Source organism: Siniperca chuatsi, linkage group LG7 (genome assembly GCF_020085105.1).
Source record: "Siniperca chuatsi isolate FFG_IHB_CAS linkage group LG7, ASM2008510v1, whole genome shotgun sequence".
NCBI lineage: Eukaryota > Metazoa > Chordata > Actinopteri > Centrarchiformes > Sinipercidae > Siniperca > Siniperca chuatsi.
Genome location: NC_058048.1, coordinates 17,967,458 through 17,981,534, shown reverse-complemented (window position 1 = coordinate 17,981,534; position 14,077 = coordinate 17,967,458). Strand labels below are relative to the sequence as shown.

The 14,077-nt window shown below is 40.4% G+C and overlaps 2 protein-coding genes across 3 annotated transcripts; one reads left to right on the top strand and one right to left on the bottom strand.

Moving 5' to 3' along the window:
* Nucleotides 1–284: 284 nt before the first annotated feature.
* mre11a (MRE11 homolog A, double strand break repair nuclease) lies at nucleotides 285–8,208 on the bottom strand. 2 transcript variants are annotated; one of them, XM_044204151.1, is made up of 20 exons: nucleotides 8,130–8,208; nucleotides 7,444–7,523; nucleotides 7,077–7,209; nucleotides 6,756–6,916; nucleotides 6,575–6,662; nucleotides 6,299–6,440; nucleotides 6,058–6,172; nucleotides 5,477–5,662; nucleotides 5,191–5,362; nucleotides 4,946–5,026; nucleotides 4,729–4,858; nucleotides 4,526–4,626; nucleotides 4,242–4,412; nucleotides 4,095–4,154; nucleotides 3,831–4,011; nucleotides 2,015–2,101; nucleotides 1,728–1,792; nucleotides 1,540–1,601; nucleotides 1,232–1,328; nucleotides 285–911 (listed from the first exon to the last, which is right to left on the bottom strand). In XM_044204151.1, exons 2-20 carry the CDS (start codon nucleotides 7,461–7,463, stop codon nucleotides 870–872), a joined length of 2,094 nt encoding a protein of 697 aa, XP_044060086.1. In that variant the 5' UTR covers nucleotides 7,464–7,523; nucleotides 8,130–8,208; the 3' UTR covers nucleotides 285–869. The 2 variants fall into 2 exon arrangements, with proteins under 2 accessions (XP_044060086.1, XP_044060087.1); XM_044204152.1 differs by lacking the exon at nucleotides 8,130–8,208 and adding an exon at nucleotides 8,016–8,035.
* Nucleotides 8,209–8,428: 220 nt separating this feature from the next.
* On the top strand, nucleotides 8,429–14,010 carry cep57 (centrosomal protein 57). Its single transcript, XM_044204155.1, has 11 exons — nucleotides 8,429–8,673; nucleotides 9,112–9,298; nucleotides 9,727–9,927; nucleotides 10,035–10,156; nucleotides 10,320–10,448; nucleotides 11,121–11,198; nucleotides 11,343–11,438; nucleotides 11,924–12,004; nucleotides 12,121–12,341; nucleotides 12,435–12,579; nucleotides 12,675–14,010. Exons 1-11 carry the CDS (start codon nucleotides 8,626–8,628, stop codon nucleotides 12,858–12,860), a joined length of 1,494 nt encoding a protein of 497 aa, XP_044060090.1. The 5' UTR covers nucleotides 8,429–8,625; the 3' UTR covers nucleotides 12,861–14,010.
* The last annotated feature ends 67 nt before the right edge of the window (nucleotides 14,011–14,077 follow it).

The following is a 14,077-nucleotide window of genomic DNA, read 5'->3' as shown; positions in this document are numbered from 1 at the left end:
TTGTTCCTTGCACCCTCAAGTTTTTCACTTGAACATGATTCTTCCACTGTCACCCAATGCCTTGGACTTTATTATACGCTCCCCTATGGCGGATAGATGTCATTTTTTGTCTGAAGTGTTCAAGTGAAGAAACAGCAGAGGATGGAGAGCCAGTACAAAAAGCCAAGTGAGCTCTTTCACTTCTGTTACTGGCACATTATGTCAACACACGGCTATTTCTATGACTGCAGCCACAACCTTTGAGAGGGACATAGACCATAATTCAAAAACAAAGAGACAGTTGATTATATACAAAAAAAAATTTATTTCCTGAATATAACCCAACACTGATCAATGTTGATGTATAGTAGCAGATCGTAGAAAAGGTTTCAGTCGTAGTCATCTGGACACTGTTTTCAAAATCAAGACGTTTTGGTTCCCATCCGGAAGTCATTCTCAATTGTGAATGACTTCCGGATGGGAGTCGAAACGTCTTGATTCTGAAAACAGTGTCCAGATGACTACGACTGAAACCTTTTCTACGACAGAACACTCCTGGACGAATGAGGGACTACACCGTCTATAGTAGCAGATGCGCTTCACTAGTTTGTAGGTTCAGGTGGTGGCTAGCAAATGAGCCACCTCCACCTTGCCCCCTTATAGCCTTTATAGCCCTTTCACCAAAAGAGATTGATTGGATAGTTTTAACCTTAGCAACAATAGCTGACCAACGTAATTAATTATTGTCAACATTAGGAAGACTGGGTGCTGAGAAAATTGAAACATGCACTTTGAAGTCCTTCAGAACAACACTGCAGCAGCTCACTTGCTAATTAGCATTTACAGATCTTTTGGAAAATCAACATTAACAAGTGTTACATAAACGATGGTTATCTCCGTGTATGATGGTTGGGGCCTTTGAATGGGTCATCCTGTATCACGAAAAAAAGAGAAGATGGAAAAAGTATTAAAACACTGGCCAGGGAAAACTGAAAAGTTAAGATAATTCAGTATAGTTAAGATTATTAAGCAAATATAAAATGAATTATGTGAGATTAAGTGTAGGGGTGTACATTTTTGTTAGAAATGTAACACTAAAAGAGATTAGGAATTCAGATCAGTTTTAATTCCCAGAAAACAATATGATTACATACTTTATAGGTTAAGTCACTTTTTACCAATGGAAAAATCACACAGTCTGTACCCCAGCATTCTTGACACATGCTATATCATTTTTCTGATCTCTTTTTACCTCATCATCATCATCACTGTCATCAAATGCGACTCCTCTAGATGACCGGCTCTGGCTCTGAGAGCTGTACTTAGTGAAGGTTGATGACGATGCTGCTCTGTGGTAGGCAAGAGAAAGACCCAGATTTAAAAAAACAAAACATCTAAGTTTAAAAATATATGACTGGTGGAAGAATGAGGGAAAGAAAACACACTTTGTGTGTGTGTATATATATACACACACTGTGCACAGTATGGACATCTATTTGTCACAAAAAATTTCTCCCTTGAAGGACTGGACTACCACACTGTAGACCGAAACAAACATACTTTGGAGGGGGTCGGGTAGCTTTCATTGCAGATATATCTTCATCGGAGTCATCAATGGTCACCTGGAGATGGAGAAAGATGAGAAGCAAGGTTGGAGGATGGTACAGTTCACATACAGATTAAAAATAAGGAGGTGTGTGTGTTTACTGTACTGTATACTGTACTGTGTGTGTTGTCATTTGACTTACTTCATCTACTTTGTAAGATGTGGTGGCTCCAGTCCAAGATGATCTCTGGGATGGAGCTTGAAAGGCTGAAGAATGAGGTATAAAGAAGGGGGAAGATAGACACATTGAAGGACGAGTCAAGGTGAAAGCAAGCAAGAGGATGAGGAGCAGGAAAAGTGGTAAACAGATTCGTAGATTTCTGTGCATTCTCTGTGACGCCTCGGTCTGGCATATTAGTGTTGTATACAGAACATTAACTTGGGTGTCTATAGATCATCACACACACAGATAATCTCACACTCTCTTACCTTCCATAATGCTTCTGCTTTGGGTTGTTACTGAGGACTTCTGGGAACGGCCCCGACCAGCTGGCTTTGGTTCAGAGGCAGTTGCACCTGGATGGACAGATGAAGGATTTACGATGCAATGCACAACATTATCATACAGTGCCGCTAGAACATTTGTGAACCTGATCACATTTGAGATCACATTTATGCAGAAATACAGAAAATTCTAAAGGGTTCACAAATTGTCGAGCATTACTGTATACAGTCCTTTGTTTTTTAGCACCATATGCCATTCAAAGAGCGATGTTTATTTTGTGTGTGTTGACAGTCCGAAGATTATACAAACTACAATAAGCACTTTTAGATCTTTGTCTAGCCAGTTCTCTTGTGCAACTTTTCTGCCATCGAAAAAAAGTGAAAAATGTCCAAAGGCAGATTGAAGACAAACTTTAACTGGTTATAACATATTTGTAAAACTTATAAAACTAAACTAATCTACCCCCAATAACTGTAGCTCATCCCCTCCTTCATAATCCTATACAGTGAAAGTCACAATGGTGTTTTCTGGTAGGTTTTTATTGTGAAGGAGCTGTAGGAGGTGCTGAGTTTGAATAAGCGCTGAGCTTTGCTTAATGGTGGATTTTTTTCCCCCTGTTTTTAACACTCATAACCAAAAGGTTCAACATGGTCTGAAGAGTTCTGACTTCCCTCTGCTGGAATTTAAGAGAAGTGCGACTGAGCAGTATCAATGTTAATTTCAAGTTAACCTCTTGTACTGTAGGTCTACCCTATTAAATCATCTATTGCTGGCCTAGGCTATCCATCATACAGTAGATGTACAGTCTGTTTAACTGATTTCTCTTATTTCCTTTGCAATTAGGGCTGGGACAATTCATCGATGTAATCAACGTCATCGATTACGAAAAATGTCAATTTGCATATTGTGCGTCGCAATGAAGTATGGCTGTACCTGATCAAATCATGGATTCCCCGGAGAACAAGCTGAAGCATTACAACCTCCCCCACAATTTCCCCTCCCTCTACCCCTCCCGTGTGGTCTACTGACAGTCGCACATGCTCTGCAGAGAAACACACGCAGAAAGAGTCGCTTGTTTATGTAGACCTACTTATGCCGTTGTGCTGATGTCATTTGGTGCCACGATGGTTTCGATTGATTCGACAGGCGACGTCATTAACTACAAGCCTCCTCCACACGCAGCTCACCTGCTGTCGTGAAAATGGAATCGCGGGTGTAAAGTTTGTGAGTAAAATTAGAAGTAGAATTAAAATGGTAACATAAGAAATAATCTACTAGAAATAGGGTAATATATTAATTTATTTTTTCAAATATTAAAGTATTTTCAATAGACAAAATGTTTTTTGTGGCAGAATAATGAGCAAATAATTGAATAAAATATTGAAATATTAGCGAGACAGGTTTTGGACATTTATTTTGGGTAAATTAATTGTTATATTAATCAAGTATTAAAAAATAATCTTTAGAATAATCGATAAATTATTCATTAGAATAATCGACTAATCAAAGAAATAATCGTTAGATTAATCGATAAAAAAAATAATCGTTAGGTGTAGCCCTATTTGCAGTTAACTAGTGTGTACACAGAGCATTAGCATTGGTAATTGTTCATATTTCTGCACTGCCCTAACACAATAGTCTGGAAGGCAGTCACTGTATATCTGTGTATGTTTGGTGTAACCTGTCACTCCAAGCCAACATTCTTGAATAAACCTTTGGAAAATCTATTTACCACTGTGTAATTCTCTGTGATCCTGTATTTTCCCTTCATATTTGAAAAGGGATAATATGATAACTCACCTTTCCCCCTTCCCCGGCCACCACGACCCCGGGCTCCGCGCCCCCTGCCTCGAGTGGGGGGAGGGAATGGGGCTGAGCCTTCGTCAGAGTCCATAGCAACATCAGCGAGCTCATCGGATATATCCAGGTCTAGAGGCTCATTGCCACGCTCCAAACGGTGAGCTTTGGCTCTGTTGATAGCCTGAGAAAGAGAGAGATAAAGCACACACAGTTAGAAACAACAGACAATACAGCATTTCAGGCTTGTGTGCATTCATTACTTACTTCTCTGATTTCATTGTCTTCCTCAGTTGTGTTCTTTTTGGAGTCTCTGAGTAGCCGGATCTGAAAAGGTAAAAATATGCACTCTTATAATGACGTACAACATCAACTTCATCTGTCCTACTTCCCATGCAAGCCCCACCCCCTTGCCTCTGTGTCTATATCCTGCTCTGTGGTTACTCCTCTGGCCTCGAGGTGGCGCTGTGTCTTCTCTAACTGGTAAGTGATCAGCTCCTCAATGGCGCCTTTTTCATCTTTGTCTACAAACTCCTGAATGGCCTTCCCCATGCCATGCTCGGTCAGAAGGGACAGCTGCACTGACTGTGGAGATATGCACGCACGTTTCAAAAGAATACATGGTAGAAACAATAGATGAAAATAAGTGTTATGACACCCCACATGTATGTGAATGTAAATCTGTGCGTGTACAGTACCTGCTCGGCTGCCTCAAAGTACTTTTTAACCAGATCCTCCACTCTCAGACCCTCAACTGCTGTGGTTTTTAACAGTTTGCCGTAGTCAACATTTACCTCATCTAAAAAGCACAAAGATTGAAACATGTCAAATAGACAATACTTTACATCGTTTTATGGTGTATACTGTAGATCAAGACCAGTGTATTTAGTCTGTGTCAGACCTTTGATGTCCTCCTTTTGCTCACGACGTCTGAGAAAGTGAATGAGGTCTTTTGGGTTGGCTACACGGTCCACAAACTTCTGACTGAAGCGAGAAGTGTTGAACGCCTCAAAGCCTCCACTGTAGTCCACCTTGGGAAGGCAATGAAGAGATGCATGAATGTGAATGTAGCATGAATATGAAGGTGTGCACACACGCTGCAAGTGTGTCCATCTTACCCTGAGGCGAATAAGAGGTTTCTCTGGGGTGAGCGGACATCCAAGTCTTTCTCTTTCAGCTTTTTCTAACATCTCTGTGACCTACAGAATGAGCAGAAATACTTTATTGATCCCCGAAGGGAAACTCTTTCGTTACAGACAGAAAGAAAGTTATAAGGCGACAAATGAGGAGCAAGAAGGGTAAGATGACTGAGCAATAGATGTAAGACTGGCTCTGTATGTTTGTTGGTGACTTTGAGTGTTACCTTTGCATAGCACAAGTTCTCCACTTTCTTTGTGACCTGGGGTGTATCAGCTGTGAAGAGGTCCTGGTAGTCAGCCAGCACCACATCCTGGATGAAGAACTGACGCACAGTCTTAAGGGGGATCTTTTGCAGGTACATCTTACGACCCTTCACCCTCAACAGCCCGATGTACCTAGGTCCCCACATACAGTGTTTTGGCTACTTCATCACTTTAAAACACTCTCAGAATATGGAGTTTACTATGCATTGTGTGTGTGTGTGTGTGTGTGTGTGTGTGTTCATTTACTTCTTGGTTGCCTCTCCAGGGGACAGGGAGGTAGCTACAGAGCTACCAGGTTGTGTCACATAGAAGAGCTGCTGTTCATTTCTGGTTGGTGCTATCAAACACTCATGCTCATGTCCCCACACCACCAAGTCAAGAAATTCATCCAGGAACTGCTCAGGAATGTAGTTAGTGGGTCCGTGCTTACTCCTAGAGAAAACACATAGACAGAAAAGACAACAATTCAAAACTAAAACACAAGATGTGGAGTAATACTGAAAAAATAAGCTGTTTAAATCCCAAGACCACTAACAGGGGTTGACTTTGTGAGATAATGCACTCAAGGTAAACTAACCTCAATGCATCCAGAACATGCTAAGCGAGGAACGAAGCATGGGCAGCCAACCTATTATTTACCCTCTTAAACTTACTGCCACAACCAAGGACTAAGTCGCAGATTCGGAAATTTGCAGTATGTACTGTATCACACTGTGGACAACATATATCTCTAATGCTCTGACCTTTCCTGTGGCTATTCTAAAATGTACAGCTCTTCCCTCCTAGTGGATTAGACTTTCCAACAAGATACACATGCGTGCACACACCTGTTCTGGTGGATGGTGAAGAGGTTAAACCATTCATCTTGGTCTTCTTTGGGGCGAAGCATCGTTACCTGGTTGTTGACAAACATCCTGTACAAGCGCTCATCTGGGATTGAGCCTACACACACATTCATACATAATTTAGACCAAAACATGAACACTTTTATTAATCTTAGCAGAACACAAAGATTATTTTAAGAATGGATATTACTAGTCCGCTGTGATACACAAATCACACACTTACCAAGACCATATAAGGCTAGCTTAGTGTTGCCTTTCTGCATGAGGATGGGACTAATCTCTATCCTCTCCACTGACTGGGAGTGACCAAAGTGATTGACAAGACCAGAAGCACTTAGCAGATCCAACGCACACAAGCCTTCAGCCTTGAGGAAAATATAGTAACCATGACATTAAAACAAACAGGAACAACGAAACAGACTGACAAAAATGCAAATACTTGCATATTAAGATCTTGTGTTGTGTCTCATAATTTTCTTTTATGCTGGAAGTAACTCACCCCAGTTGGGTCGTCATGGTTACCATGAATGCTGAACACAGGAATAGAGATGTTCAGGTTTTCATCCTGATAGTTAACCCAGGGGAACCTACAGCACATATATAACAACATTAATATAACATTCATTCAACAAGAATACAATGTTTTGCAAGAATGACCACACAAACACAGCAGTACTGACTGGGTAGTGTTGAAGTTGACGGTCTGGTCACTGAGAATGTTGAAGTTTACGGGTGTGTCTCCCATGCAGTATCGTCTCAGCATAGTGATGCAGTTGTGGAGGCATCGGCGTGACGGCTTGTTCTCATGGAACAAATCACCACCCAGCAGGATGAAATCTACCTGCAAGCAAACAAACAAGGAAAAAGAAAGCAGTGGACATTTAGAATAGGTAGACTCTGGGATATCCATTCAAGCAGACAGAGATATATATGAATCTGATTTACTATTGAGTCATCCATCTGACCCTCATACACATACACATTCGTCAACTTGCACACACCTGATTCGTCTTGGCACATTTCAGGATCTCATTTAGTGTGTTATAAGAGTCATTGCCACGGATAGCATCCTTCTCAAGGTAACCAAGATGAATATCTGTAGCGATCAGGATCTTGAAGGTATCCTCATCATCCCTAAAAAAAACGCACACACAATACAGTCATTAAAAGGAAATACAGCTCATACATTAGATTATCCTGACCTTGGATATACCTGTACATTAGACTGCACTACACATTACCTAGATATAAACATTATTTATTATTCATTGGGAGATTTCAGGAGCACTGTTAATAACCAACCAGCACAATCACAATATATTTGGTTTTAAAGTTATAAAGTTATGTGACTTTATAAAACAGACTCACAAGGTGTTCTCCGAGGACATGATGATGTGGGATGATGGGAGAGCTGTTTAGACCCGACTGGTGGTCAGCAAAAGGCTTCCCTGCAGAAAATGTAGTAATGTTACATTTTGCCCTGGACCTCTTGTCGAAAAGTCACAGAAGTGATTTTGTGATACATTTCAGAGATGCTACAACAATATCACAGGTGCTGCTAACTTACAACTAAGACAAATGTTGATAACGTATTTCAGGAGCTAGGAAATACCGCATATCACGGTTAAGTCAGTAAATACAGTGAACTTGACTAAATGAGAAATGTCATGGAAGCATTAGTCATTTTTTGTCAGGGTTTCTAATAGATGTTAATAAAATCGGGGTCACCGAACAATATATTTTACGAGACATTACACTACATTGTGTTATATTGTGTGATAGCTAGCTAACTAATAATCAGTTCGTAAAGTCGCACTGTTAGCTAACAGTAACTTGTAGTTAACTGAATGGTAAGTTAACGTTAGCTTTTACTTTTGCAGAAGAACTTTGAGTGCAAGTTGTCAATGCGATATTAGCTAACTAACACGAACTTAGCTTACGTTTACATATCGGATGCGTCTAATCTACAATTAATATGTATACTAAACGTTAGATAAGTATTTGTTGTGTATGCTATAAGCTACAACGTGGGAGAAACATTGCATGCCACCCACCTCCTCTTAAGCCCCAGAATTGATAAATTCACCATAAAATTCCCGGCAAGTCTTGCACACCTTCTCCCCGCCCCTCACAGATTGCTCAGAGTTATTGTAGTTTTTTCTGAATCACCACCGTTTAAAACTGCAGAATCTCCGCGGAAGAAAAACTACATTTCCGGTAAGCAAATGGTATGCGTTTGTTTTATTCATAAAGGTGCATCAGTATAGCTGTCTGTCAAACATAACGTTGATGTGTATGCGCGCAGCACCAGACGGGACAGGCTGGGATATATATCATTCCCTCCGAAACCCTGGATGATGTGTTTTGTCAAGTGATGTTTTCTTTACACAACAGAGTAGCACTGGCAGCTCCAGACGGCGCTTAGCTAGCAGACTGTCGTAATTAAAAAGGCATTGGCTGTAGTTTTACTGTAAACTAACATTAGCATATTTAGCATATTTTACTCGCTGGTTCAGCACAAGCGAGGCAAACTGTATTGGCTGCATTTCAATGGAGACTCTGTCAAAAACACCCGCTGCAGATGCTACGCGGGAGAAGGTAGCTTGTTACTATATTTTGCCTAATTTAACATAAAATGAAGAATAAAAACTGTTCACCACCGTTTATATAAAGTTATACATATACATATATATTATACATAGAGTTAGCTGGACTATACGGAAAGCTACCTAGCAGCAGTTGCTACAACTCAGACCAGCTGATGTTGCAGACCTAAAAGTTTCACCTTAATTGTTTTATTTGACTTGAGCAGGACAAACAAATCATGTTGTAACATTAAGTTCAGTTAACGCATGAATTTAAGGCTTTAGCTCATATTTATTTCATTTTCTGTACTTAATTTTCTGGTTATTGCTCATGCTGAGATGGCCACTACAATATCTCCATTACAGTGATGTATTGTGGGTATCAGTATTGAAGATATACTGTATATATCTACAATATTCGCCAGATATTGTGGATGCTGTTTTTCTGCAGGTGTTCTGTCCACCACCACCACCCAGCGGAGTAGTATCTGACAGCCTGTCACTCCCATCTTATAAAGAGTATCCTGTTCACCGTCCCTTCATCGACACACTTGTGCATCACACACCTCAAACACGCACACATCAGTCATGTCGCCCATCATCACCTGGCAAGGCATTCCCAGAGACCAGTAGTGCAGGTAACTTTAATTTGTGCATCTGTGTGTGTGTGTGTGTGGGAGGGTGTGTGTGTGTGGGAGGGTGTGTGTGTGTGTGTGGGAGGGTGGGTGGGTTCTTTTCCCTTTACAGAGTTACCATTCAGGTATTGTGGTGTTTCAGAGCTCCATGGTTACAGCATGTGCAACATGATGCCGCACAACTTGAATGTCTCAACTGCACTGACATCTATTCATTCTTTCAAATTACCCTAAGCTCATTTCCTACCCTCCTATTCTTCTCTCCAAACCTAAAAATCATATCTTATTACACCATGACTATAATCATGCCCTAAATATGTTTGAAATCTATCAGTATATCCCAATATGCATCACATTCTTGCATCTAATCTCTCACACACAATCCGTGTGTGTGTGTGTGTGTGTGTGTGTGTGTGTGTGGGCATGTGTAGCGATCTTATCTGCCTTGAGGAACCTCCAGGAGAAGATCAGGAGGTTGGAATTGGAGAAAGGACATACAGCGCTCAGTATGCACACTATGGGGAAAGATGCATCACACACACATCTGCAGAGCAATAAAGTCACACAGAGACTCTTAAATGATCAGACAGACACAGAAAGAGAGATGAGTGGCCAGTCCAACTGCAACCAAGGTGGGTGTATGAATGAGATATAATAACTTTTTACCTGACTTTATTTATTTTTACTTTTTATCTCTTCTTTTTTGTATCTTATGGTATCTCATTGTTCTTCTCCACAGTGTTGATCACCCACCTGGCTGCTGCAGAGTCTCGCTGTGTGAAGCTGGAGCGACAGCTGGATCACATGAGGAGGATGTTGCGCAATGCCAAGGCAGACAGGACCAGCCTGCTCAAACAGCAGGTTAACCCAGTGTTCCTTAGTGTCATAGGATGTGATATAGACACTAAGACTTAAAAATACACTAAAAACACTCCTGCATAAATGCAATGTTTCTGAGTAAAAGCCTCTGATGTGTGAGTGAGGAGATGGGTAGAACTGTATTAATTGTTCTCTACACTTTCAGGTTTCCATGGAGACAGCCAAGTCAGCTGATCAGCAGTCTGACACAGTGTCTGAGCATGCCCAGTTGGAGAAGCTGGAGCGACTGGAGCAGGAGTGTCTTCGGCTGACACGCACACAAAACAACGCCGAGGTACACACAAAGACACAGTGACATGTCAGTAAGAGTAGTTGCTGACCATAACTAAGCTTGACCCCATGGCCAAAAGACATACATTATCCAAGAATTTAGGGCTGTGGTTCCCACTCTGGGGGGTCCGGACCGCCACATGGGTTCCCAAGATACATCTTGAGGAAGTCACAAGTTAATTAAAGGGGTAAGAAAACGAAATAAAACATAATTTATTTCTTTTTCCTTGTGAAATGCTGAATACGTTTACCTCTTCAGGTCTCAGTCTGGGAAAAGTCACTGTTTGGTTAAACTGCTCGCAACTTATGTCCACACAAAGACCATAAACCTGTGATGAGGGGTCACAAGTAGACAATGATTAGTTCTAAAGGGTCACAAACCAAATCCGGTAGGTTCAACACTGATTTAGCTCTGGTTCCTCAGATCAGTTCAGAAGTTACAAGCCTGGGTGGTGACTCTGATTTTAACTTAAAATCACACATCAATAGAGTGACTGAAATTCTGTCATTCTGTCAACTCAAATATTTAATGTATCGTCTAACTAAACCAGAATGATGTTGGAAAGCTAACTTGTCTTTTAATCTCAAGTTGGTAGTGACAAGAGGAAAAAAACACTTAAATTCTCTTATGATTATTACCACAATAATGATGATTGTGTTTGTCTGAATATGTCAGATGAAGATTCTGGAGCTGGATATGAAACTACAGGAGGAGGAGCACCAGAGAAAGCTGGTCCAGGATAAGGCCAATCAGGTAACAAGGCTTTGATTTGTGTTTCTCTTTAGCTACGCTAGCTTGCACTCAGTATTGACAGCTGGTAATGTGTCTTATAAGCTTAGTCTATTGTTATACATACTGTATGCTAAATGTAAATGTTGAAATTTCCACATTCCTCAGCTACAGACAGGTTTGGAGGCCAATAGGATACTGCTGCAGTCAGTGTCACCTTGCCTGTCCACCAGACAGTCCAAAGAGAAGAAGTCCAATTCAAAGGTAAAGACTTTCACAGGGGCGGATCAAGGTGTTACTTCTGTTTGAGCACACTGAGAATGTTTCTTTCCCTCTTTATAAGTAGATGTTTGAAGCAATGTAACAAGACAGCTGCAGTCGAGTACTTCTCTACAGTGTTAGTACATCTGTGAATGTCATGTTGAATCAAGTAGGAAGAAATGTAAGTGCATTCGTTAGGATATCCTGTTAAATTCTTAAAATAGCATAAAATGAATGGATCTCTGCCTTTGTTTCTCAAAAAAGCACCCAACGTTTTAATAAGAATTGCTTTCTTTTCTCCACTTGTGTCAATATAAAATTGATATTTTTTGGTCAGTTAAATATTTTGAACCGTAACTGATCAAATTAAAAATCTGATCAATTAACTGATAATAAAAACAGTCCTTAGTTGCAGACCTACTTCATACTCCCAACTTAGCATTTTCCTGTGGATCTTACTGTTATTTATGTTGATTTTCTCTTTCCAGAAATCTTCACCACAGCAGTCGTCATACACACAGCCACACTATAGACTGAGCCTCAGAGATGTACCTTTTGTTGCTGGAACGGTAGTATGGGCATGCACGCAGTGGTGGTTTTAGCGTTGGAATAAAACGATATTTAGTTTTTAATGCTGCACTTCCCTTACACCGACTCTCCTTCTCCTTTCCTGCCTGACTTTCAGTCAGTAGGCTGCAGCCACTCAGTCCGAGCAAACGTCCAGTCAGTTTTGTCTCTTCTGAAGCGACACCAGCCACACCTATGCAACAGCCATGTCCTCTCTAACAGTTATGAGACAGGTAGTCGCAGGCATTCAGACAGTTCCTCTTCTTCCTCCTCCGCTTGTGGGGAGGAGCTATCAGAGCTGCTGCAAGCACTACAGGAGGAGCTGCGACTCATGAGCTTGTGAGTGTGGTCGCATCTGAGCTCTATAAGGAGTGAATTCCTTAGAATAGTGTTACATTTGATTTCTCTATGTGTGCATGTGTGTGTTTGCAGGGAGCAGGACGAGTTGATGAGGCAGGTGGAGGTCAGTGTTTCTGAACAGGAAAGAAAAGAACTTCAGAGGGAGCAAGAGAGGCTGCTGCTGAAAATGGAGAGGAAAGGAGAGCAGATCAGTAAGCTCTACAAACACAAAACACAGGTAGGTTCTCACACAAAAACAATTCATTTCACACACAACCACACTGCAAAAGTTTGGTGACTCCTGCCTTTTGCCTTTTCTTGTCTCTCCTCTAGATAAAGAAGTTAAGAAAGGAGGCTACTTCTAGGAGGAGCAGTGGGAATGAGGTGAGAGTTAGTACCACAGTGTCCACTAGAGGTCGCTCTACTGGAGCAGTCAAAGTCAGACCAGGAGAGAGAAGCAAGAAGAACCTGAGGCTGCTGAGGGACATGAAGGCTCTGCAGACCTCATTACGGACCTGAAACCCACCAGGACATGGACACAGCACATTAGGTTAATCTTGTTGGTGCTATCTACCTACCTATGACCATTATTTCAGCATCAACAAAGCAACTGACTGATGATCACTACAGAATATCGCAGATCAGCCTATCTAAAACAAGTGTCTGTTCATGAACGTATTACCTATGATCCATTGAGAAAAAAAAAACAATTTTTACTGTATTACGAACATTGTAACACATCTAAAAAAAGACTGTGTGTTTTAAACCAGAACTAAGTTTTCTCTACCAGTCCACCAGAAGTGCATTTTATCAAAACAAGTAAATTTGTTGTCTGACTAGTCATCTTGGTGTCAAATGACTGTTTTAAAGAGAGGGCTTTAATTGATAATTGACTTATTCTTTAGAAATACCATTAAAGAAACTGTATTTTTGTTCATGGAGCATGTTGGCTCAAACATCTGCCTGGATCAGTTTTTTTTTTTGTTTGTTTGTTTGTTTTTTTCTTTTTGTTTTTTACTTGATGTTTAAGTATTTTACCAGCAGAGGGCATGAAAGCTCATAACCACAGCTTAGTTATCTGTATTATTAAAGATCTGATGAGTGCTGGGAAAGATATTTACATTTTTAAATTTCATTTTAGTTTTTCATGTAGGTTTCTGGGCATGGAAACAAATTTAACAGTAATGGACAACCTGGACATAAATGAGTCCCATAAAGTAAAAAATTATCATATTTCTTTCTTCTTGTTATTTGTTTTTTGTAACAAAGCCAAAATGTCATGGTGCCAAAACATTCCTGGATTGCTTAATAGTTAAAGATAATATTCATAAAGCAGATGCAGCAGCCAGTGGTAGTGTAAAGAAACTGCAGAGATGAAATAGTTTGATACATATTTTTGCAATTTGATTAGCCTAATGATGTGCTGAAGGACTTGAAAATATGTATATCATGCTGTGGTTAAAATGACTGAATCCCCTTAATGTGTTATAATGCAGATTCTTAATATGTGTGTATATGCACGCATTTGCTGTGTGTTATGATCAGAATATTTTTAATTATTTCTACAAGTATATGATATGATTTTGTTGTTTTTTGACAATTATGGGTAACCTATTTTTGAGTGAAAACGTATTTCTCTGAAAAATAAAGTATTTAAGTTTGCATATGACTACCAGTAGGCTACTGTTTTGTTCGTTTTGGTGACAAATGCATTTTGGCAACCAGCCTTGGCACAG